Source organism: Coenobita brevimanus, chromosome 55 (genome assembly GCF_032717465.1).
Source record: "Coenobita brevimanus isolate Jiangsu-jjx chromosome 55, ASM3271746v2, whole genome shotgun sequence".
Classification (NCBI taxonomy): Eukaryota; Metazoa; Arthropoda; class Malacostraca; order Decapoda; family Coenobitidae; genus Coenobita; species Coenobita brevimanus.
Window position 1 is genome coordinate 50,283,209 of NC_137008.1, and position 26,205 is coordinate 50,309,413.

At 44.3% G+C, this 26,205-nt stretch overlaps 1 protein-coding gene across 1 annotated transcript in view; it reads right to left on the reverse strand.

Moving 5' to 3' along the window:
* Window positions 1-338: 338 nt before the first annotated feature.
* LOC145401378 (uncharacterized) overlaps window positions 339-26,205 on the reverse strand; it is a 127,757-nt gene continuing 101,890 nt past the window's right edge. The window contains exons 2-5 of the mRNA XM_080273709.1: window positions 10,782-10,971; window positions 4,828-4,965; window positions 2,303-2,487; window positions 339-1,617 (exon numbers count right to left, since the gene is read on the reverse strand). Of these exons, the coding sequence (XP_080129835.1) occupies window positions 391-1,617; window positions 2,303-2,487; window positions 4,828-4,965; window positions 10,782-10,971 (1,740 nt within the window). The 3' untranslated portion in view covers window positions 339-390. The remainder of the gene's footprint in view (window positions 1,618-2,302; window positions 2,488-4,827; window positions 4,966-10,781; window positions 10,972-26,205) is intronic.

Genomic DNA, 26,205 nt, shown 5'->3' on the forward strand with positions numbered 1-26,205 from the left:
TGAACCGTTTTGTATATGTCCTTAATGAGGTTTTTCTATGAGCACAAGTAACGCTGTACACACACTATTATATTTGTTACCTACAACAAATCCAGTTCCACGAGAATGTTCACATGCTGTTCATGGCTTTGTGTAGTTCACGGTTTACATCCACATGCATCATCATTGTAGTATACATCTGCACAAATGTTAACTGTCTATTCATCTGTCTATACAACTGCTGTGCTACGTGTTTCAATGTTCATGCGTTCTCTTCTTTGTTTTCTGGACCCTACCTCACCCCATCATTAGGTGGGAGAGGGAGATTGGAATAATGATGATGATGCATGAAACTCGTGACTTCTTGTGTTCATATGTTCAGGTACAGAAGTCAAGTCATTCATCCAGACCTTACAAGTATTCACTGACGAATATCTTCTTGTAGTCTGGCTCCTGGCGGTGGGCCAGGGCAGGCAGAGGGGAGGCTGATTGCTCATCCCCTTCAGGGTATGGGACAACGGGCGTGGCAGAAGCTCGGTCCAGCACACGGAACAGCTCCTCCACGGACAGCACGGACGGGTCTTGGATGGTGATGATGCCGTTCCTCCTACGCGCCTTGTCCATGACGGCCACCTGCATGCCGGTGGTGTCGCTGGTGGTGGTAGGGGGTGGGGGAGGAGCTGGTGGCTTCTTGGCCCTCTGCATACCCTTGGCCCGCTGAATCTTGTGTTGTCGCTTCACTCTGCTGCCTGTCGTTTCCGGGACTCGTCTCTTTTGATACACTTCATGCAGTGCGTTTTCGCCCCTGCCCTCCACACCACCGCCCTCCACAGCTGCCAGCACTGACAGGTCACCCTCGGAGCGTGACACCTCGACTGAGTAGTGGAGACTGGTGCCTGCCTCGTCCTCGGCAAGGTAGAGGCGGTACAAACTCAGCATGGACTCACTCTTCACGGGTAGAATGAACATCATTTCCTCTTCCTTGTCTGTGTTGGATTCGAATTTGTCCAGATCATTCATGGAGAGTGATGAGGAGCGGTGTTTGCGAGACAATGTACCATCACCTGGACTGTCCTCGCCTGATCGTCCCAACCGCAGGTCCAGGCTGTCCATGGCACCACGATCACTGAAATATTCTTTCTTTAGCTCAAGTGTGTCGCATTCAAACCCGGCATTTAAATACCCCGTACTGGGAGAATCTTCAATTTCTTCTTTTTCTTCTTCTTCTTCTCTGTTGGTTTCATTGTGGCTTTCGATGGTGGCAGTGACTTGTGAGGATGAGGACCTAAACGAAGAAGCCATAGAGTATGTCGTGGAAGATTCCGTGGTGAGGGTTGACAGTTTATAGGCGTCTTCAGAGGAGCTGTTTTGGGCTTCGGGTGGTAGTTCTGCGGGGGGACGTGTGGCCAAAGATTCTTCACTCCTGTCGCGATCCTCCCTAGCGTACTGCACAGGCTCTGGGGTGACTGCGGCGCAGGGGTCGTGGAATTCAAAGTCGTCGTTGGCCACAGTGGTGACGGAGGAGCAGCGCTGGTCGTCGCCGAGGAAGCCATCGCTGAGGGAGGACATGGATCCAAAGGTCTCTGACAGCGTGGCGTAAATGTGGTCCTCCTTCAGCGAACTGTCCACACTGTCCACCTGTAAGGGATGGAATACACTATGTTTTTATATGTAAAAAATATATCAAGACTACGAGGTCTGTGCAGATTACAATTATGTCTGTTTATCCATTTCACCTGTCATCCAATCCTTTATTGCCCAATCGGTAGCGAAGGGTCCCAGGGCTAGTCTACTCAGTCCAGATCATTAAGGTGAGAGTGACCTGTAGCTCGTTAAGCCATATTACATCATCATCATCATCTCCCCGGCATTATTTCCTACCTAACGATGTGTTAGATAGGATTCAAAACCAAAGTGAAAGAGAGTACGAGCGTGAGGGAACTATCAGCAGCATACCAAATAAAGTAGGCCACAAAATCATATCCAGATCTTTGAGGGTATATTACACAGCGTTTATGCATGTAAAAAAATATGTCATGTTTAGCCAATAAAGTCTGTTCAGAAAATCGCTAAGTCATACTGCGAAGATCATGAGGGTTCTACAGAAATCGAACATCTTTTCTCTGCCAAGGACTGCTCACCCCGCCTTAGATGGAACCAGTGAAAGGGTAAATTAATAAATGGTAAGAAAAAAAAAGGTCATGGAGGTGAAGAGGTTAATTAAGACTACGAGAGAGAGAGAGAGAGAGAGAGAGAGAGAGAGAGAGAGAGAGAGAGAGAGATGGGGGCAGAGGGGAGAGAGACAAGAGACAGATCAACCCACCTTTGACAGCGGGTCGGAGTAGATGGGGTCGTGGCTGCTGGTTGCTGTAGAACCCATGGACTCTGTGCGCTCAGGGGGGTAGTATGGGGGCCCGTAGGTGTCCCCCACGCGTGTCGGGGCCCCTGTGCCCACAAGACCGCGGATCTCCTGCGAGGTCACCCCCATCTTCATATTCGGCGCCATCCCTGCAGAATCAACAACGTCAGAATAAGAGTTCGGTTTCTACGTGAAGAGTAAGAGACACTGAAAACTCTGCCCTCGTATTTCCTTGTCCTTCCAAGATCTTACTTCACCATTATCATTATCATCATCATCATCATCATCATCATCATCTAAGTCCAAGGTCACATGAGTAAAGGCTGCAACTTTTTTGTTACATACTCGTATCTCTCAAGATTTCTGTTTTAATGGGTATAATCCTACTTTTGTGTGTTATGCAACGCAAATACTAACATAATCAAAACTTCAAAATGCTTCTGATTTATTTAAAGTTAATCTAAACACGTGCGGAAATTTATTTCACACACACACACACACACACACACACACACACACACACACACACACACACACACACACACACACACATTCAGCCTAAAAGAAACGCTATGGCCATACTAAGAATGGGACTCAAATTTATGGCGGCGAAAATCAGCTCTTTAATCATGCCAGCCGAAGTCTAGGGGTCAAATAGGAGAGCCAGAGGTCACGATGGTTGGCGATACATTCTTCTCTCTTACGCAGGGCTCGGTAATGATGTGGTGGCTGCCGCGGTGAAAGTGCCTAAGCGACCTGTGAGCCATTTAGATTCATTTACTCCCATTATTATCGCCTACGGATCCCCAGTGAATGGTATCTAATGAGCACTGAGAACCGTCGTGCCAGCTGCTGTACGTGCTCTCAGTTCGTTTTCAGTCAGTCTTTCAGTCCACTCGTGAGTTTCTTTTAAATTCACATCACTGGAATCACTGTGGTCTGCTGGGTTAGAGCACACAGTGGCAGTTGAAAGATCGAGTATTTCATTCCACCCGAGGGCCACTGGTTACTGTCAGGAAAATCGCAGCAGAATTTTCACGCATCAACATTTTCCTTCAGTAGGGGCAACGCCTTGGCTCCTAACCAAAAAGGGTTTATGTGGCGTATAAACTGCATAAATAAATCAACCAGAATGGGAGAGAAATAATGGGTGGAGCGTCTGACTAGCGTCTGGTTAGTATAATAAGTCATACACAGAGGCTCATTCTCCACTCACTTGTTGACGTCAAATTCAGAATCGATAACAATTGACATGTCATGGAAAATTATTTAATGATCACGATGATTCTACATGTGGCTACAAGGACAGATGTATCAATTTATTATCAGCGATGAGAGACTGGTGAGCATAATGGGATCGTGCACTATGCTCTGCTGCCCAACACGACACTCCCTGGACTGATGATGGTGGGACAAGGGCAGTGAGTACTAGACTTCTTTTCTTTTATCTTTCCCTTTTTCTAACTTGGCCTAAACTGCCATCTCTCCATCTTGAATGCTGAGTTGTAACAAAGGTTAACACAAGAATATGATGCTAGTTAGGAAATAGTCCTATGGAAAGGATGCAGCATAGAACGTGTTATTCTGCCACTGAGCTATGTAAAAGAAGCTGCAAATGGACGAAAATTTGACCCAAGTTAAAGTGAATATGGTGCGTGCGAAGGAAATGAACTGGATGTTATTATGTTGTCAACGAAATTCCATTCCATTTACCTCGACTTATGAAGAGATCTGACGCTGCTCAGTTAGTGTGGTGTGTATCAGGCAGAAAATGGTAAAAATATCTTACTTTATCATCACGTGTTCGTCTAACAAACGAAACCAACAACATGCTGCATATCATCAGTTCTAGTCAAACTTAGGCAACATAATGATTACCTAAAAATTTAGGCAACATAATCTAATATACTATAGCACTAGCCGTGTGTCTGTGTGTGTGTGTATTTTGGGCAGCCGAAACTACACATTCAAATTGCACCAAAATTGGCACAAAAATAGCAAAAAAATCGGTGATGTGAAAAAACTTGGTTCCATCACGATTGAAAAACTTTTACTATATTTAATGAGCGATCACATTTTGACCAAAAAACGCTGCTCCAGGCGCCCGGCATAGGATCTCCGTAGAATTTTTTGCCCATAGGTACAACTAAAATAACTGCAGCAGCGCGAGAGCCCTCTGCAGGAGCAAGTGCGAGGGGCCCGAAGGGCCCGTGAGCACTTGTGTTTACCTAAAAACAGGAAAGTCTCACAACATACCTGAGTGCATTCCTTATCTGTAATGCTCATGATCTGTACTGGTGCCGGATGCCTTCAAGTGGTGGCATCGATAGAAGGGAGTAGCTCAAATGCCTAGCTATACGAACATCCCTCAGCTGCTACCCTAACCCCCGAAAGAGAATTATGGGGCTGCAGGAGAAGTGTAGTTTAAACCTGCAGTCCACTGGGTTTGCGTTTCAGATGAGAGGGCCACAGAAGCAACAAGAACTCACCTCGTCTGTAGGATGGGAGAATCTGTGTGGGGTTGTCGACGTTCATATTCAGCAGGGAGGAGAAGAGAGACCCGTTCGTGAGGGGGAACGACTTCACTTCATCCTTGGGGAACAATCTAAAGGGTCCTTCACTGTTCGCTGTAGGGGAAAAAAAAAAAACATTAATATAACAAATCACAGAACTACCTCTTTCCTTTACAATGATAGAAGGAAAAATTACATGAACATAACAATCATGCAAATGTCTCGCTCATTTACAAACAAAACCGTTCACATCTTCTATCCATTTGAGTATGAGAAAGGAGTTGCTAGGCTTGAGTAGGTTAGAGCTTCACCTGCTCCCCTCCAGATCGTCAACCTGGTGGAGTGCCCGGCCTTGCACAACCCAGCTCAGCGCGGAAGAGACATAACTTGGTATTTATAAAGTACCTTAAACAATTTCCCACATAAACAAGACTCCATAACATTTTGACATCATAGACCGTTTTTTTTTTTTTTTAATTTGTCACTTCAGCGACTGAGAAACGTTTCATAACTGTGTGAATGAAGATAAATGTATATCTTATCACAATCCGATCTGTGTCGAATCTGTCGGTATAATTATTGAAAAGTGTTTTGTAGCTGTAGGAGTGACGATAAGCGTATATTTTAAGCCCAATTTAAGCTTAGGATCCTTTATAAATACGACCCCTAGAGAGCCTCCAGCCTCACCACACGCAGGCTCACACGGCGCTCACGACGACTCGCGTAATGATGGGTGTCGAGCCCAGGTCAAAAACCCGACACGGAAATCGAGAGGAAGAGAATGTTGTAGAGAAAAGGCAATTAGCGAGACGGCATGACGATGTACTTCCGAGGGTAAAAAAAAAAAAAAAAACGACATTCAAGATAGTTAAAGTAAATGGCCGAATTCTCACTGATATAGAAGACTTCGTGGTAAGTGGGGAGCTCACCATCCACTCACTCGATGTATAGCTGTCTCAGGTGATTCTACACTGAGTGACAGGCCAAATGGTATCTTATAATCCAGGTAACCATTTACTACGCTGGATGGTAGCCAAATAACCAAATGCCGCCTGGTGGCCTAGTGGGTTAATGCACTCCAACCAGTTAGGGGATGATTGAGTAGCCTAGCCTCAGGCCCCTACGCTCCTGATGGGGCAAAAAAGAACTGGATGATGGATGGACGAATAGAGGACTTGGCAGATCCTCTATCGTAACAACTTTATTTTCCACGTTATATCTTACTTTCTCTATTACGTAGCGTATGAATGTTAATTTTGAACTCAGTTTCCATCAATAACGTATAGCGAGATTACTAATATTTGACAAGAAAAAAAAAAAAATCTCTAAGGAAGTGGCATTACGAAATCTCCAAAAGCCAGCCAGAAATTCGGCCCAAAATAATAAGAGACGAATCGCGTTTCAGACACACCTAATATGAAGTACATGTTCGACTGATAACTCTAACGTGGTGTGTGTGTGTGTGTGTGTGTGTGTGTGTGTGTGTGTGTGCTGGGATGGTATGGGGAGGGGAGGAGGGGAGGGAGTGTGTGGTAAACGTGGTGGTGGTTGGAGATACGGAGGGGTTTGGAGGACGGAGGTAAGTACTTCGGGGAGGTAAGAACTTTAGGGACTGACTGTGGTGGTGGGTAAGTACTGTACTGGAAAGGAGGGAGATAAGTACTTTAGAGGTAAGTCGTGATGGAAGGGAAGTACTCTAGAGGCGAGAGATAAAGTACTTAAGATGAAGACTGTGACGGGAGAGGGAGATCAGAGTGTAAGAGATGGAAGAGGGAAGAAAGGAAGAGTAGAAATGAAATACGAAACTGCAGAACCAAAATTACCATGAACTGAAAAGCTGAAATCCGGAAATGACAGACAGACTAACATGCAATTGACTTAGAAGAAGAAGAAAGTTTAGATGTTGCGGAGATGGAATGATTGCAGGCCAGAGTTCAGGTAAGAAAAGGTTAGTTGTCCATGGAGTAAGAAAACCGAGAGAAATGTTAATTTAAAATTAAAACACAAAGTAAATGAAATTGTTTAAATTTTCACTGGGATGAATACATTTTAGTGGTGAGATTTTATGGCCGATCGGACTGAACTTCCAAGCGAAATAAATATCATCATACACAACATTGCTGGTTCATTTCAAGGATTTTTCTCTTCCTGAACTGATGATAAATGGCGTATGACGAAATATATGGGAAGGGTAAACAGGAGATATTATTTTCTTGGTTGGCTGGAGACCGTACGGTACATGTAGAAAGATGTCGAATAGCTGAGAGAGAGAGAGAGAGAGAGAGAGAGAGAGAGAGAGAGTGGTGGGGGGAAGGGGGGAAGAGGACCGAATGGTGGAGTGAATGGAAGGAAACACTATATGTTCACTATTGTCCCTCAGTAAACCCACAACCACAGGCCATGTCCGTCCCACCACCACCTCCTCGTATTTCTCATCCTCATAAAACTGAAGGATGCATATTGTTGTATTTTTTATATACATACATACATATATATATATATATATATATATATATATATATATATATATATATATATATCAACCACAGGCCATGTCCGTCCCACCACCACCTCCTCGTATTTCTCATCCTCATAAAACTGAAGGATGCATATTGTTGTATTTTTTATATACATACATACATATATATATATATATATATATATATATATAGATAGATAGATAGATAGATAGATAGATAGACAGGCTGGTAGACAGACAGATAGATATAGATATATAGACAAAGATAGATTATTACTTCTCACTCTGGTAACAATAATTTTAATACTGTTTTTAGTGTCAAGACAGTCTTAATAAGCTGACAAAAAGATGTTGGATTGACAGTATTATAAACACTCTTTTCACCTAAACCATTTTGATGGCCGTTTATATTTTTTTTCCAAATCTGAAAACAAACAATTTCTTTTGATTTACAAGGACCTCTCTGTTTAGAAACGGTGACAGATTTTTATTTATTTTTGCAAAAGTTAGGCGGATGTCGATTTCCACCTTAGTCCAAAACGTTAAAAGCAGGTAAACGCCCTGCACCTCTGATACCATTAAATGATCAATAATATCCAACCATCTCTAAGTACTTCAGGCTATCGCGTGGAGTACCGCCTTAAGCCACTAAACGACTAGAAGGTAAAAACGACGAAAAATTCCCTGCTGTCATTGCCCTCCCCCAAATAGAAAAAAAAAAAAAAATGTCTCTCTCTTTCTCTCCCCCTCCCCTCACGACCCCCCCTCCGGCAGTGCCATCTGGAAACTGCCTGGGGAACTACACACCCCTTCACTGCATCCCTAGACTGGCCTTAATCATTGCCTTCTGCCTCTCCTTATTATCATCTGCTATTTACTCTTTGCTTATATTCTTCTTTATTTTCTCTAACCTCTCATTACCATGTATTGACATTCTCTCTTTCTCTCTCGTTTCACACACACACACACACACACACACACACACACACACACACACACTACATATATATTATATATATATATATATATATATATATATATATATATATATATATGTATATATATATATATATATATATATATATGAACAGAGACAGACAGACAGACAGACAGACACTGACAGACATATAGACAGACAGGCAGACTGACAGAGATAGACAAATAGATTCCTTCTTACTACGCCACGCATTCACCATACTTCCTCTCTCCATCACAAGCCCTCTCTCCCTTCCTCCCTCCTCCACTTCTCTCTTCCCTTCACCTTCCCCTACCTCCTTTTCTCCTTGTCGTCAAGCAGTCAAGTAGATTCCTTACTTCCTCTTTCTTCCTTTGCTCTCCAATCTAAACTATCTCACCTAACTCCCTCGACTCCTAACATCACCGGTTAGTTCATCTCCTAATCCCCTTCACACACTTGCACATCTCCCCACCGTAAACTTATCTAACATCCTCTCCTTCCCATATCTCTCCACCTTTATCCATTACCTCCATCGTCCACCCCTCTCGTCTATCCAAAATCACATCGCTATATTCCCTTCAGAGCTGCAAATGGAAGAAACTCTGGGTTAAGGTGAATGAACACAAGCGTATGTCCCTATTCCTTCTCCCCCCCCCCCGGCACATCCCCCACACCACCACCGCCACAGGATGGGCCAACACGACTTCCCTGTAATGGGGGGCCGTAAACCAGGAAAAAATCTAGACCAGGAAAAAGAATGTTGGCCGCAAATGAGGAAGAACTGTTGTCATCCCGGAGTTTTTCATTACGTTTTCGCCGTCGAGGAGGCACTTAAGTAAATTAATCAGATTATCAGTCAATTATTTTGCTGAGAAAAAGCTACTATACTTTCTTCATCTTAACTTGGCTCAGAATTTCGTCTCTTTGTCAGTGGAGGTGTCGTAGCAGCACCTGGTCAGAGAGAGAGAGAGAGAGAGAGAGAGAGAGAGAGTTGGACACACACACACACACACACACACACACACACACACACACACACACACACACACACACACGACTAACACAAAATCATGAGCCAGCAGGAATTTTTCATACCAAGATCTTGCTCAATGACAAAGAGAATGGTGGGTGTGGCGGGTGGGGTGAGGCGTGTGGGTGGTGGGTGGGGGTGGGCGGGGTGAGTTGGAGATAAGTGGGTTGGGGTGAATGTGCTTACAGTGGGGTGAATTAAGGTGACGGGAGGTGAATAAGGCTGGGGTGAGAGAGTGTGGGCGTGGCGAAGGAGTGTGACGAATGGGGTAACGTGGAGGTGTGTGTGTGTGTGTGTGTGTGTGTGTGTGTGTGTGTGTGTGTGTGTGTGTGTGTGTGTGTGTGTGTGTGTGTGTGTGTGTGTGTGTAAGTGGAGAAATTTGAGACTTGGCTTAGAGGTGGACTGTGGTGAGAGTGAAAGTAAGTGGAGTGAGTCGGAAAGAGGCGTGGTGGAACAGATAACAATGTCAGAATGATGTCTGTGGAGATTGTGATGCTGGTGTTGGAGTGTGTGGTTGGATGATGATATTTGTGGTGGAGTGTGATTATGTGTCCTTGTGTGCTTGTGTATTTGTGTGTATGTACGTGAAGGAGGGAGAGGGAGTGGATCTGTGTGTGTGTGTTTCTTGTGTCGTGTGTGTGTGTGAATGAGAATATACATACAGTATAAAGAGATAGATAGATAGGTAGGTACATAAAGCACACACCCACCCACCCATCCACCCACCCACACCCACCCACACCCAGCCCCCCCCCCACACACACACAAGGGAGAGGGAGGGGGGAGATACGGTACGATGCTCCCGGCTGGCCACGAGACAGGCTAATAAGGGAGGTTGAAGGTCGTCTCTTTTAATGACTCACTGATTAGTATACATTCCAGCAGCACCAACACTCCACCTTCACCGCCCTTGCCTGGGAGAGATTATTCTGGTCAGCAAAATTTGTACAAGGCAATGACCGAGCAATGACCAGCGAGCTTCTTCCCTATGCGTGTCTGTACCAAGTGTTGTTTTTCTTGTTTAATGCCCCTCCAAGGACAACTAGATACCTAAGAAATCCTAAGTATTTTAAAGCCTCATTATATGGACAGGGAACCAAGAAAACGAGTGATTAACTTTCTCAAGACAAAATATCATTCAGGTTACATCTAGATTTTTTTTTTTTTTTTAGCCTTGGGGTGACCTACCGCCCTTGAAAGGTTAAGCAAGGCAGTCCAAAACTCCATCATTAGTACATGATTCTTTAATCTTGATGGCGGTACAAAGGCATTATAATTTAAAGTCTGATTTCATTTCCACTGACATAAATTAAGGCATTGAAAGGGTTAGTAAAAACACTAATACTATCTCTTTCCTTGACCCTAACTAGTTATTTCTAGCTGACAACTAATGATTTTGTTCAGTTTAAAGACATCCTACAAGTCAAGAGGTTCGACAGCTAGTGTGGCTCTGTAAGACGCACCTTCGAACTTGTGAGGCCTTGACTTGTCCCTGGAGCATGATGACCCGGCGGCATCGCTGAAGGTGGCGTCGACGAGGCCTAGCAGGGGCGGGAGCAGGAGGCCTTCAGCCAGAGAGAGCCAGAGGGCGATGTTCTCCACGGGCCAGGCGGGCAGGTAGTTCGGCAAGAATGTACCCACCACTGTCAGACCCTGGAAGTAAACAAGCCATAACTGTTAATTGGGCGTAAGCCATTGTTGGTGATAATAAAGACCTAAACAGCTTGGTCTTGAATACTCTCAGGCTCCATTCACTCTTAGGTGAAAATAATGCCGTTAGTATAGTAGTCGTTAACAAGACATACAATATTAGATGATTTTTTTTTTTTATGTGTCCGACTCTGGGCAAAGGCTTCACAGCCTGCTCCTAAGGCCCAGTAGTCCTCCTACATTCCATACACCCCTACATGCCACAACGGCGCTAACACCCACCGTCCATACTGAATACATGCTAGGGCTGTCTCATACAGGACTGATGTATTGGTATTAGCGGGGGTATTTTTACATATCGGCGAGTCTTCTGGTAGATCAATTAAGTATGATTTAACGAAATTCAAATCCTTAAACTGTTCCCTGCCCCAGCAGGGGTTTGAACCTGGGTCCGGCAGGACTGCAGGCCACCTCTCTACCGATTGAGCCACCGTCTCCCCCAGGACTTTAAGTGTAACAGTTTACAGTGAGCTTGTTAATACACCGGAACAGTAGTTAACATAATAAATATTCACATCAGAAACGACATCCTGTTAACACTCTCAAGTTCATATGACTCACTTTCGTCTGAACAAATTGTCTGGCATTTGCAATACAATACAAAGATTGTTATGACCGCGAAGGGGTTAATAAAACTGGTTGTTGATGGTGATAATGAAGAAATATATTGCCAGGGCTTAACGTAATGACTTAGTGATTTTTATGAGGCACTGGAACAACAGAGTAGAATATTAAATCCTGGAAGCAGACACGACCACAGGTTAAGCTGAGTTCTAATGCATGCTTTGTTCAGGAAGACATTACTTCGGTAAACGTGTCTCTCCGGGTGGCACCACAGCAATGCTATTTACTAACGGACGTATTACCATAATGTGAGGAGTTTACTGAGATTTTTTTTTTTTTCCCCGAGGTCTTATATTCATTTCATTCTTGATATCGCCATACAATTATATTCACCTAAGGAAGGGGGAGCTCTCCTAAGCTAACTAATATTATTTGGCACTAGGAGAAAAAGAAAACAGTATTGAAGGGATCAACGAATGAAATGTACTCTGCAGCCACTGGCCTCCCCGGCCTACACACCACATCACCGCAAGACTGGCTGGATGCTGTGCACCCTAACCAAACCCATCATCATCATCATCCAAAGCAGCTCCAGCAACATCCCGTGCGTATCGAGAAGGTCTAAGAGTGGCAGATGGGAGATGGATAAGCGGGAAGATACACAAAACTTCACCACAGTCACACCCCCACGTACTGTACAGTTACATACCCCCACCCATCAACCAACCCATCATCATCACTACCATCATCATCACCATCACCCAGCCCAGCACCAGCAACATCCACGGTTGTATCGAGAGGGCTGGGGAGTGGCAGGTTGGGTGATGGATGATCGAGAATACACTCAGGTCGGACACAATGACACCTAACGAAGTCCCCCCATCTTTGGCAGGGAATGCAGTCGGGCGAGGCAGTGAAGGGGTAGGGAAGGACGTAGAGGTGTAGAGAGGTGTAGGGGAAGAGATAAGGGGAAGGTAATAGGGAAATAAAAGAAAGATAAGGGAAGAGAGGGAAGTGAAGAAGGACAGGATGGTAAAAGAGATGACAGCGAGGTAAGAGAGATTGACAGAAAAACAACACTGATGGGAAAATGAGAAGACGAGAAACAAAAGAGAAACAGAAAAGAGGGAAAATGGATGATGATAATGGTGAAGAGGTAGCGTTGGAGAAGAGGGCAGAGAAGAAACTACGAAGATAACAGATCCGTCTACTTATTCCACTTACTGCCGTCCTTATATATCTCGTTACTTTCTCTCCATATACGATCCTACTTTTCACTTCCTGCTTCTTGTCCATTTGTTACCCACTTCAACCCGAGGACATTTGTAAAAACATAATCTTGCTACCTACAGACTATTATTCTTCGGGTGAGCGAAAGGATCTGGACATGAAGGAGTTAATGAAGGATATATCTAACCCCTCCAATCCCAAAAGCCTCCCCTAAGCTGAATAAAATCGTCTGGCAGAAGCGAGATGAAACTGAGAAAGATGCCATCGTACTGAAGGGCTCAATATGCTTTCTTTTTATTATTTTTTCTATCATTCATTATTCTCCCGTTTCAAGACTCCTCTCTCTCTCTCTCTCTCTCTCTCATCAGTCACTTCCTTCGCACTAATTATTTAACAAGTTCCTGCAGTACCTCGCTATACCCCTCCCTTCTGTACCCCTTCTTTCTCTGTATTCCCCTCTTTCCTACCAGTGCACTTCCCCTCCACTTCTCAGGGTAAGAGTAGGAAGTGTTTTGTCTGACTGAAATGCCACTGGACACCACACAGATGGGCAAACAGAAGGGACGTCAGCTGCTGGGTCAGTGGGCAAAGTAAACTGAGAAATTGTGTGTGTGTGTGTGTGTGTGTGTGTGTGTGTGTGTGTGTGTGTGTGTGTGTGTGTGTGTGTGTGTGTGTGTGTGTGTGTGTGTGTGTGTGTGTGTGTGTGTGTGTGTGTGTGTGTGTGTGTGTGTGTGTGTGTGTGTGTGTGTGTGTGTGTGTGTGTGTGTGTGTGTGTGTGTGTGTGTGTGTGTGTGTGTGTGTGTGTGTGTGTGTGTGTGTGTGTGTGTGTGTGTGTGTGTGTGTGTGTGTGTGTGTGTGTGTGTGTGTGTGTGTGTGTGTGTGTGTGTGTGTGTGTGTGTGTGTGTGTGTGTGTGTGTGTGTGTGTGTGTGTGTGTGTGTGTGTGTGTGTGTGTGTGTGTGTGTGTGTGTGTGTGTGTGTGTGTGTGTGTGTGTGTGTGTGTGTGTGTGTGTGTGTGTGTGTGTGTGTGTGTGTGTGTGTGTGTGTGTGTGTGTGTGTGTGTGTGTGTGTGTGTGTGTGTGTGTGTGTGTGTGTGTGTGTGTGTGTGTGTGTGTGTGTGTGTGTGTGTGTGTGTGTGTGTGTGTGTGTGTGTGTGTGTGTGTGTGTGTGTGTGTGTGTGTGTGTGTGTGTGTGTGTGTGTGTGTGTGTGTGTGTGTGTGTGTGTGTGTGTGTGTGTGTGTGTGTGTGTGTGTGTGTGTGTGTGTGTGTGTGTGTGTGTGTGTGTGTGTGTGTGTGTGTGTGTGTGTGTGTGTGTGTGTGTGTGTGTGTGTGTGTGTGTGTGTGTGTGTGTGTGTGTGTGTGTGTGTGTGTGTGTGTGTGTGTGTGTGTGTGTGTGTGTGTGTGTGTGTGTGTGTGTGTGTGTGTGTGTGTGTGTGTGTGTGTGTGTGTGTGTGTGTGTGTGTGTGTGTGTGTGTGTGTGTGTGTGTGTGTGTGTGTGTGTGTGTGTGTGTGTGTGTGTGTGTGTGTGTGTGTGTGTGTGTGTGTGTGTGTTTAACGACCTTCCTGGCCTTATTCGTCCACTATGCCACACTTGCCTTACATAACACCTGCCTTGTTTCAAACTCCGATAACCAGTTTCCTGCTCCGACCACATTCAAATATCAGGCTACCACCAAACATTTCTAAATCAATCTCAGTTCAGTCTTTCTGCTGATATGGAGACACTCACTTATCCTTTTTCCAAGCTAACTCCAAACACAGCACAGAAATTCCCTTATAGATTTTTTTTCTTTACTCTCAGGACTCCATGCTTCATTCTCAGCTTAATAAAATCGTCTGGCATTGGCTGCAATAGTGATAAAGAGGTTCAGGTCCTGAGAGGGTTAGAACCACAATTTATCTTTCGTCTATGGATGTGATCTTACCCTACAAAAACCTCCTTCTGTTCTACCCACTTCAATGGTTGTTTACTACTTCAGTTGTCTACCATAAACAATGGAGAGAAAAACATCAGGTTCTGTCTTTAACGTTAGCCATCATTCAGTGAGTTATGTAGACGCTGACTTGCGATGCTGTAAATTGTGCTATTGTGGCCGACGTAGGTACAATGTAGTCTTGTGAAAGTCTTAAACAAGCAGTTCTCTAGTAAGGTCGAGATGCTCACTGACCACTCGAAGGAAACAGACCCTGACGATGCACGCGACTGTGTTCAGTCTCTACAGAGCGAATCTTGGCTCTATGTTACCCCATTTACTGCACTATTTAATTCATTCACCTATCAGACGTGGTGCTAATGAGGGACGCCTTCACGTTGTGGCACCGATATACCTGGGCATCTTCGCTGACTTGTTATACGGACGTCCCTCAAGTTTCCCCCTCTATCCCCCCAGATGAAACACAGTGGAATGCAGGGAGAGGGGCAGCTAAAACATGCGCTTCACCTGGTTCAAGTTTCAGATGAACCTGGGGCCACAACACCAACACAGCGACCTATTTAACCTATGATGGCAGTATTACAAACAATGTCGTGTTTATATATATATATATATATATATATAAAACATGAATAACACCTACCAGTTTCTGCTAAATCCAGTCTTTCCCTGCAACACGTACCGGAACAATCCATGCTCCATTCATATCTCCCAATTTTAGCGATAATTTATAAAGCATGTGATGATGACCGAACATGCCTAAATCTTTCCGTAGCAGTGCTGGTTACACTTCGTCATGTAAAATGGATGATGTAGTTCGCTATTAACCCCTTCACTACTAGATATCTTTCCTAAACTCAGTAATGCAGTCAGTTGGTAGAAAGAATAAAATTAAAGAACGAAGTCGAACGGAAAGCTGATAAAATAGTCTAGAAGCAGCAAGAATATAAAATCGTCTGGAGGCAGGTAGAATAAAATACAAAAAGACGTCCCCATACTGCCTAGGCGAACACAACTAAATTACCTCCAAGACAGACGACTCTCCCATAATTATCTCTCTCGTCATTAGTTTTTGTCCTCTCTCTCTCTCTCTCTCTCTCTCTCTCTCTCTTTAGTCTTCCTCGTGGGTCAACTTCCCTCGCTCGCTTTTTAATTGTCAACAACACTCTCACATTTCCTGCTAACCTTGTCCCAATTCCTGCACAGTTCTCTCTCCATCTCACTCATTTTTTTCCTCCACTGCAAGACCAGGTAAATGAGAACAACGCGTGTTTATCTTGGTTGTTGTTGCTGTTGTTGTTCTTCTTCTTCTTTTCCTTCTCCTTCTTCTTCTTCTTCTATCCCTTCTTCTCGTTCTTCTTCTTCTTGGAGAAAACTTTGAAATAAAACTCATCACAGGGTATACTTTCCTCTTCCAGCTCCAACGCTCACCAAACCTCCAGCCCATCCCGCCCATTCCTTTGCTCACCACGCCCATTTCTTAACCTCCGCTTTGACGGTTTCATGACGCTCTGTGTGTGTGTGTGTGTGTGTGTGTGTGTGTGTGTGTGTGTGTGTGTGTGTGTGCAAGCTGTGACTGACTAATTGACTGACCTGACTGATTGACCGACTGTCTGACTGTTTGCTAACTTTCTCCACCCTCATTCTCCACGGTTCCTCGCCTGGCTCTCTCCTTTCTTATAACTCTACCTTTGCATCTCTGTCTCTCTTTCTCTCTTCCTGCCCTCTTTGCTCTTTCCACCTTTTTTTTTTTTTTAACTCATTTTTCCTGCTCATTGGTTTCCCTATACCCTCCTACCCCCCTTCAGCCACTTTCTCTCTCTGTACACTAATGCCACTTGAAGAGGGCTGGGAGAGAGCAGGACGAAGTGGGACCGAGTGGAGATGAGTGTGACGTGGAGAAGAGGAAGTGGATGAACGTGGTGGTAGTGGTGTTAGTGGTGGGAGGGGAGAGTAGCTGAGTTACGAGGAAAGCGTAAAGAAATATGGAGCAAAGTGCCATGAGTGAGGCAGAGTGATGTGGGGACGTCCTAATTAAATCATGGAAAGACTCCTCCCTCGGTCTGAAGAGATTAGCAACAATCTCCATGAGCCTCTTCAGATCGAGTAAGCCCATTCCTTATTCTTTTTTCTGGCTAACTCCAGACGATTTCGCTCATCTTACGAGGGACCCAGTGGAGCGAAAGGAACAACAGAACAAATTAAAGAGGACCGTAAAGAACTAGAGAAAAGTAAGAGAGGAAATGAGTAAAATGGAAGTAGTGTAAAAAGAAGAAAAAAATTTAGCGAAAACGAAAGGAAAAAGGGAAAGTAGGAAAAATAAGGTAGAAGAAAAAGCAGACTTAGAGAAAAAATACAAAAATATGGAGAAAATGAAAAAGCACCCTCGGAGTGGAGTGGAATGGGGAGTGTGGTGAGAGCAGATGTGAGCAGACAAACACCAGCAGCCCAGAGCTTAATGGCAGCCACATTAAAAAAAATAAAATAAAATAAAAAATAAAAAGGCACACACACATACGCATAAACAGGAGAATACAGTGTGTTGGAGAGCGTTCTGAGCAAAGAAGAGGAGAGGAGAGCAGAGCCGAGGAGAGCAGAGATGGGGAGGTTGAACAGGCAGGCATCACCGCCACTGCTGCGCTAAATCCCAGTCAGAGGTAACTTATAATCTGCGCAGCTCAGTTCCGTCTCCTAAATTGCAGTTCCTGAGCGCATCTTCATCGCCCGCCGCTGTGGCCATGCTTGACTGAGGTCGTGGTTCGGTGATCAAGCGTAAAAAATAAGTATAAAGTATAAAAGGAAGAGTAGAAACATTTAACTGAAATCACTCAGTCGCTCTGCGTTAATTTTCTTCTTATCTTCATCAATCAGTGAAAATAAATAAAGAAATAAATACACATACAAATAACTGAGTAACAAATATGTATGTAAAGCTAAAAATAAATACACACGATATATACATAGATGCATACATACATAGCACTTCTTCGTAACTAACATCATATTTTAATGTAGATGTATTATTACAACTAAGCATTCAGCATGGAGACATGGCAATTTCAGGCCAGGCTGAAGCAAAAAAGAGTACAGTGACTCATCATGCAAACTCATTCTTCCACTATCAATGTCACCTACTTCCCACCTCATCCCACTTCCACAGTCGTTCATCCACCTGAATTATTGGTATTATCAATGATTCTCCTACTCTCAATTCCACCCTCATCCACCCACCACTCCACGTCACCTCCACACTCAGTCAAGCACTAAATTATTGGTTCTGTCGGTGACAGGAGTGTGGGAGAGGTGTGGGGTGTGGAGTGAGGTAGAGGGTGTGAGGTTGAGAGGTGGGATGTGAAATGTGAGGTAGAAGGTATAAGGTTGAGAGGTGGGATGTGAAATGTGAGGTAGAGGGTGTGAGGTTGAGAGCCGGACTGTGAAATGTGAGGTAGAGGGTGTGAGGTTGAGAGCCGGACTGTGAAATGTGAGGTAGAGGGTGTAAGGTTAAAAGGCAAGGTGTGGAATGTGACGTAGAGGGTGTGATGTTGATAGGTGAGATGTGAAGCGTGTGGTAGAGGGTGTAAAGGTGAGAGTTGAGATGTAGAATGAGAGGTAGAGGGTATGAGACTAAGAGGTGAGATGTGAGGTACCGGGTGTGAGGATGAGTCTAGATATAAAGTTCGGAATAGAAGGTGGAGGGTGTGAAGTTGGGAGATGTGGTATGGAATGTGAGGTGAGGTGTGGGGAAGATGTGGAGTGTATGAGGTAAGAGTTGTGGAAGAAAGGAGCAGAAATGTGGAAGAGGTGTGGAGTGTATGAGGCAATGGGTGTGAAGTGCTTTGAAACAACCACGTCACGACCCAATCAGCGCATCGATACCACAGCCATCTCACAAATATCTCATCTTCAAAATAGGGGGTTCTCTTCAGTTTAACATACCACGCTACGGTGATGGACCTTTTTATATATTAGACCATTTTTCACCCAGACTCGAAATTCATGAAAAAAAAAAAAATCGTCAGTTCCAGGACAACATTAAGTACAGAGATGCAAAAATAACTTCCTGGTCTATAAGGAAAATAGCACTTATATTATTCAGCCATCCTTATATATACAGATGTGACGTCCCTAATACTGACGTCGCTAGGTTGGCTGACTTCACTTTCAATTTTGTGTGGCAAGCAACCTCTGGAGAACACCAAAGCAAAGTAATTATCTTAATTTTTTTTTCAGAATCCTTAGCGAGAAAAATTCCTCATTCATTTTTCTTCACATTCCCTCCTCCGGCTACATCCACTCACATTCTCAGATCCTTCTCTTACCAACCACATACTTTCTTAAACCCCTTCAGTTCGGTGACCTCATTCCACATCTTATTCTACCTATTTGCAGACGATTTTTTTTCTTTGGAAGGATCTGCAGTAGTGAAGAGGATAATTAAGACTATATCTAACCCCTCCATGTAGAAAAATTATCTTCATAGCTGAATAAAATCGTCCAAGGAGAGCCAAAATAAAAGGAAACAATACGTCATCGGATTGAAGGGGTAAATATTCCACGTTCACCTCTCCCCCACTGCCCCACCTTCACCCTCATAAACATTATAAACTTTCTTTTCACCGCGGGGCAGTGGTCTGTAAATCGAGAATACATTTAACTCGAGGAGGTTAAGAAAAAAAAAAAAAATCCCACGGATGACTTTAAGTATACCTTTTCAACTGTGTACTGTATAGTCTAATATTTATTTTAAAAATGTTCTGAAATTGATTTTCCTCTTACTGATCACAGTGTTTTGTTGCAGTACTGTAAGTTGACGGATAAATGTGTATATATTTATCAGTTTATCTATCTGTCTATCTATCTATCGGTCTCTCTCTCTCTCTCGCTCTCTGCAAATAAATCACTTGGTTACTTTTGATTCATAGATATGTTGATATATCTCTCTCTCTCTGTATATATATATATATATATATATATATATATATATATATATATATATATATATATATATATATATATATATATATAGCAAATAAATCACTTGGTTACTTTTGATTCGTAGATATGTTGATCTCTCTCTCTCTCTCTCTCTCTCTCTCTCTCTCTATATATATATATATATATATATATATGAAGCCTCTGTGGTACAGTGGTAAAGTGTGCGTTTTCGTGCACTGAAGAACGACGGTTCCCATCCCGCCAGGGTAGTAAACTTTGGGAGCGTTCTTCTGGCCACGTACTGCATTGGCGGACATAAGGGATGTTGTGGTTGATCCAGTGTCGCATACTATAAAGTATGCTTGCATCCAGTCGGCTTGCGCAGGCCGATTACACTTGGTTCACAGACTACACACACATCCAAAGCCACTACAACATTACACTTACAAACACTTTTCACCCTACATACAATCTCTACTAGACAGCCTAAGTCACTTGGTAGAGATACATTGGCAGTATCGTCCCCACTTCGGTCGGGATAGGCCGGTCCTGCAGTGGACACTCAAACGGCTGATGAGACGATATATATATATATATATATATATATATATGCAAATAAATCACTTGGTTACTTTTGATTCATAGCTATGCTGATATCTATTGCATCAGCACCCTGGGCTGCGGTAAATGGGTCATCATGAGGGACCTTGAGGGTAGATGGCGGAAAAAAGGCTTAATACCTGCCTTAGGGCTTAATCTGGTACTTCCTCTTGCTCTGCCCTACTTACACATACTTGTTTTCCTCTTTTTTTTTCTTTTCTTTTTTTAGTACGTGTGACCATCAGGCTTAACCACAAATGTCAGCGAGGCCAAAAAAAAAAAAAAAAAAAAAAAAAAAAAAAAATCAAAACTCCATTTCGTACAATTATTTTACAGCCATATCACAAAAAATTAAGAGCAGCTCAGAACTGGAGGGATAAGATAGGTCTACGTTAGCCCCAGGGTGCTCTCCTGGGGTGAATATAATCGATTAGCAGATGAAGAATAAAATATTGGTGACGTCCTCAGGCTGAAAGGGCAAAGATGTAACGGGCAAAATAAATCGCTGAGGGAGAGGTGTTACGAAATCTCCCCAAAACAACAAGAATACGTCCCATGGGTACAGGAGCCACACAAAGACAAGGCACCCCATCCCACTCATCATTCAGGCCTTCCAATTGCTTCTGTCAGACCAGTCAATGTTAAGCAAGTGGGTACGACTGTCTCTTCGTTAGTGGCGAACAAAAAATAAATGAGCAAAGAAATAAAACAAAACATGCACAGTAGGGGACAAGTGTTCGCCTAATATTTCATCCCTTTTCTGCTCCTCAACGTTCTTTGCTGGCTAATAATTCTAATCTGAAGGAGGTTTGATATGTTTCTATGCCTATATAATTTAAAGTGTACCTATTATTTCACATCTTCTGCTCTTCACACTCCTCTGCTGGCTAGTATTGCTAAGCTGAGAGAGTTTTGGTATATTTCTCTGTCCAAAGATGCACAGGTTCGCCCAGTAATTCATCTCTTCTGCTTTTCACATTCCTCTGCTGACTGATACTTCTAAGCTGAAAAAGGCATATGTGTCCTAAGCTGAAAAAGGCATATGTGTCTCTACCCATAGACACTAAAGTTTGCCTACTATTTCACACATTTTACTTTTCACCTTTTGCTAGCGAATATTCCTACACTAAGAAAGGCCAGGCATGTTTCCCTCTTCGATATGATGAATCAGCGAGGAAAGTGACGGACATCTCCTAAGCGTGAAGTTAGATGCAGTGGAACAGTGGACGAAATTTTGTCAATACAAGAATTTTTTTAGCGTGAGTGTACGAAGCTCGAAAGATGAGTAAATGGATGCATGACCTATTTCACTTGGCAATTATTTATCTAGTATTAAGTTTATCATTTTCTTATCCTATTTCCACATTTCACCCAAACCACTTACTGGAGGGAAACAAAGTGATGATATTCTGAAAAGAGTGTAGGACTAAAAACACTCCATCACTGACTTTCGAATGTCGTATCACTGTCTCTTTATTTATGGCGCTGTAAGTCAGTATTTACGTCCGCAATTGAACAGCCTCCATTTTGTCCCGTGTATTGTTCCAATGAAAGATTATACTCACATGCCTGCAGAGGATCCAAGTCGGGCAAAAAAAGTTTTATCTTCTCAATAAACAACATCATTTCATATGTGGGTATGATTTTGCGGTTTATACATTCTCCCCTCTCCCTCCTCCCACCCCCTCCACCCATCTCCCACCCTCTCAACCTACCTCCCACCCCTTCCATTCACCTCCTACCCTCTCCACCCACCTCCCACCCACACCCTGACACTGACTGAGCACTTCATTAACCCGCTACGCCAAAGTCACGCTGCGGCTAATGATGGCGATGTATTAGACTGGTTCATCACGCGGACTGGAATTCTATTTGTTGGGGGCTGTAATTTTGGTCTTGTGTGATGACGGGACGGAGCAGATTGAATGAGTAGATGAGTCAGGCCCTTGTCTACTGAAGACATGGGATGGATGGAGTAGATAGAGTCAAGGTTAAAAATTCATCTCTAGCGTCTACTTCACAATTAGGGCATGTCCTTCAGTTTTCTCCCTACTTCGTCATGTCAAAGAGAATCATCTACGACCAGGGAAACATATCAAAGCCTCTCTCAGCTTAGAAATAATCCCTCTCCCCCTCTCCCTTACTATCCTTCCGCCCACCTTGTATCTCTCTCTCTCTCTCTCTCTCTCTCTCTCTCTCTCTCTCTTCCTCCGTCCTTTCACTCTTCAATCTATCTTTCTTTTATTCCTTCTTTCTCCCTCTCCCTTTCTTCCATCCAACTTTGTTTTTATTTATTCCAGCACCTCCTTCCATCTCGCTACTCTCTCCTTGTATTATTCCATTCTCTCTCTCTCTCTCTCTCTCCCCCCTCTCTCTCTCTCTCTTCCCCTTCCACCTCTCTCCTACATCCATCAATTCTTCACTTACATTTCCTTTACTCTTCCCTCCTTTATTTTTTCATCCTTCCATCCACATTTCTCGAATTTCTTCTTTCTTCATAATTTCCATTAACTATCCACTTTTGTCTTCCTTATTTCAAGCCGCCTTTCCATCTCTATCCGTCCCTCCATTCTTGTTTCATTGTTTACTAATATTTCATCCAGCTCCCCTCTCCCCCATCCTCCTCACTAATTCTTCCATTCTCTGTTCACCTTTCTCTCATTCCTTCCTGTTCCATCTTTCCATCCAGCTTCGTTTTCATTCATTCCAGCCTCCTTTTCCATTTCCCTCACTAAATTCTTCCCCTTTTCCATCCATCCATCTGTCAATCTTTCCAATTCCATTCTTCCGTTCTCCCATCGACCATTCTCTTCCTCCACCCTTCAACTTCTTTATCTACCTCTGCTGTTATCTATTCCAGACCCCATTTCCACCTCCATCTTCCACTCTCCTATCTACGCTTCTGTCATTCCTTCCAATTCCGTTCTCCCATCGACAGTATCTCTTCTTCCTTCCTCCTCCACCCTTCCACTTTTTCATCCACCTTTGTTTTTTATCCATTCCAGACCCCATTTCCACCCCCATCCCTTACCCGCGAGGCACTCACACGGGCCAGCAATCATCCCTTCCTACCCTGCCACCCTAAACCCGTCCCTATGACACCTTCCTTTAGTGTTATTTTCCTTTTGCCTTCCCAGAGCCGAAACCGCAAGAACCGCCACCCTCTTGTGCCGGGACGATTCAGAGCAGGAACGGGAGACGAGGGTTGTAGAGTAAGATTGAGGGAGAGGATGGATGAGGAAGAGAAGGGGAAGGGATGAGGAAAAGAAAGGGGAAGGGATGAGGAAGAGAAAGGGGAGGGATGAGGAAGAGAAGGGGAAGGAATGGGAGAGAAAGAGGGGGAGGAGGGTAGAAGAGGTAGAGGTAGACAGGACGAAGGATGAGAAGCGGTTGAGGAGGGAAAAAGAGTTGGAGGGCTGAGGAAAAGAGGATTGGAGAGAGCAGATTTAGAGAGCTGGGGAGAGAGGGAAAGGTGGAGGAGAGAGAAATGAGTTGAAAGAGACGAGGGAGGGTTGAGGGAGACAGAGAATAAGAGGAGGAAGAGTTGTTCCAGTAAGTGTAGTTGAGAAGGGATGGAGATATATAAGGGCTAAGGCTGAGGGGAGAGAGAGAGGAGAAGGGTTGAAAGAGAAAGATTAAGACTGAGAAAAAGATGATGGGTTGAGGGGATGGTGGATGGAGTTCTGGGTGAGCTATGGGAGAGAAGGGTGAAGGCTGAGGAGAGAAGGAAAAGAGGGAAGCAGTTTATAAGGGGGTTGCTTGAGAGAAAAAACGGGGGAACAAGAGTTGACGGAGAAAGAGGGAAGGAAGGAGGAGGAGGAGGGAAGGAAGGAGGAGGAGGAGGGAAGGAAGGAGGAGGAGGAGGAAAGGGCTGAGAGGGAATGAGGAGAAGAAGGAAGGACGAGCTCGGGGAGGGGGGAGGGAGACAGGTGTAAAGGGAGGAAGGAAGGACTGAGGGGTGGTAAGAGGGGAGGAAGAAAGAAATGATTGGGGGTGGGTGGGAGGGGAGGGAAACAGTTGTAAAGGGAGGGAGTTGATGTATGGCGTGATATATGAAACTGATGTAGGTAATGAGGTGCTTCAGAAGAGGAACAGGAGTCAGGGGGCGGTGGAGGGGAGTTGGAGGGTTGTACTGGAGGTGGAGGAGGTGGAAGATGGAGGGAAAAGGAAGAGGGGGTTGACGTAAAGGTGGAGAACTGAAGAAGAGAAACTGGAAGGAAGGTGGAGGGTAGTAGATGGTTGGAAGGGAGACAGAGAGGCAGACAGAGGGTGGAGAAGAGTTTAAGGAGGTAGAGGGAGGTTGGTGGAGCAGTGGAGGTGAAGGAAGATAAAAGTGGAAGGAGGAAAGGGAAACAGATGGGCGAGGAATGTTGATATATGGGATGATAGGTGAGACTGGGGCCAAAAAGGACTGGCCACGTGAGGAAGGTAACGCCTCAGAGGAGAAACATGAAAGAAAAAACGGTGATGTGTGTGTGTGTGTGTGTGTGTGTGTGTGTGTGTGTGTGTGTGTGTGTGTGTGTGTGTGTGTGTGTGTGTGTGTGTGCTTAGTCCCAGAACGTCTTTTTTTACTCTTCCTCTCTCCAGTCCATTTTTTCTGTGTTGGGGAGACTTTTTGTTGGAGTTAGCGTTACCTATAGCCTTCAGTAACCCCTTCACTACCAGGGTCTTCTTCTAAGTTGAGTGTCATTGCCCGGAAGAAGAAAGAACACAGCATAACATTACACCAGGATCTTATAACTCATTCCCAGCTGAATAAAATCGTCTGGCGTTAGTTGGAATAGAATACAAGAGCTGTCCTTACCATGAGAGGATTAATATGAGAGAAACGGGGAATCGAAACAGGAATGAACTTTGGCCTGAAGAGGACGAGAGACTAAAGAGGATGGGAGGAGAGGAGCTAACGTAGAGAATAAATTATGAGGGTTTGAGATGAAGAGGGGCAATGGGGAAGATGGATTCAAGGATGTGGTTTGGGGAGGGAAGGGGGGAGAGGTGGGGAATTCCAGGCGTATATTTGGATAAACGAATGAATAAACAGACGAAAACATACATAGATACACACACACACACACACACACACACACACACACACACACACACACACACACACACACACACACACACACACACACACACACACACACACACACACACACACACACACACACACACAGAAAACAATTTGCAGGAGGTTTCACTCATTGCTTTCCGGCCATTCATCAAGACCCAATGACTGTCGCGGCACCACACAGGCTGGAGGTATGGCAGGTGATATATTTTAGGAGCATTTCAGACAGCGAGAAAACATTAGGTCCCGGTAGACAGTCCCACAAGGAAAGAACAATGGTTTCTCATAATTTTTTTTTTCCTGTTTTTTAAAGAAGGAAAGAACCAAGTGGTCAGTTCTATCCACAAAAGACCCACCTACATTAGTTAGCACAAACCCACACCCACTGCCACCCGCTTACATTCGTTGGCACATACCCACCTCCATTTATACCTTGATAGACAATTCCACACCTATCTAAATCTACTCACATCCATCCACACTTGTCTAAATCTACCCACACCCATTCACACCTGTTAACACCTGGCAGTACGTAGTCACATCTTCCCACACCTACCCATTGCCATCCACATCTTTCAGCAAAATCTATTCACACCCACATATGTTAAACCCCATCCATCCATACCTACCCACTGCCATCCGCACCTATCCATTCCACACACAGTCACCCTCTCGAAAGCCGAAATCCATCATGCCTTTAAGAGTTTAGTGTGTGTGTGTGTGTGTGTGTGTGTGTGTGTGTGTGTGTGTGTGTGTGTGTGTGTGTGTGTGTGAAAGTAGACAGTACGGTGGATCAGGTCAGAGGGAGGGCAAGAGGTCAGGAGAGCCATTGAACTCACAGCGAG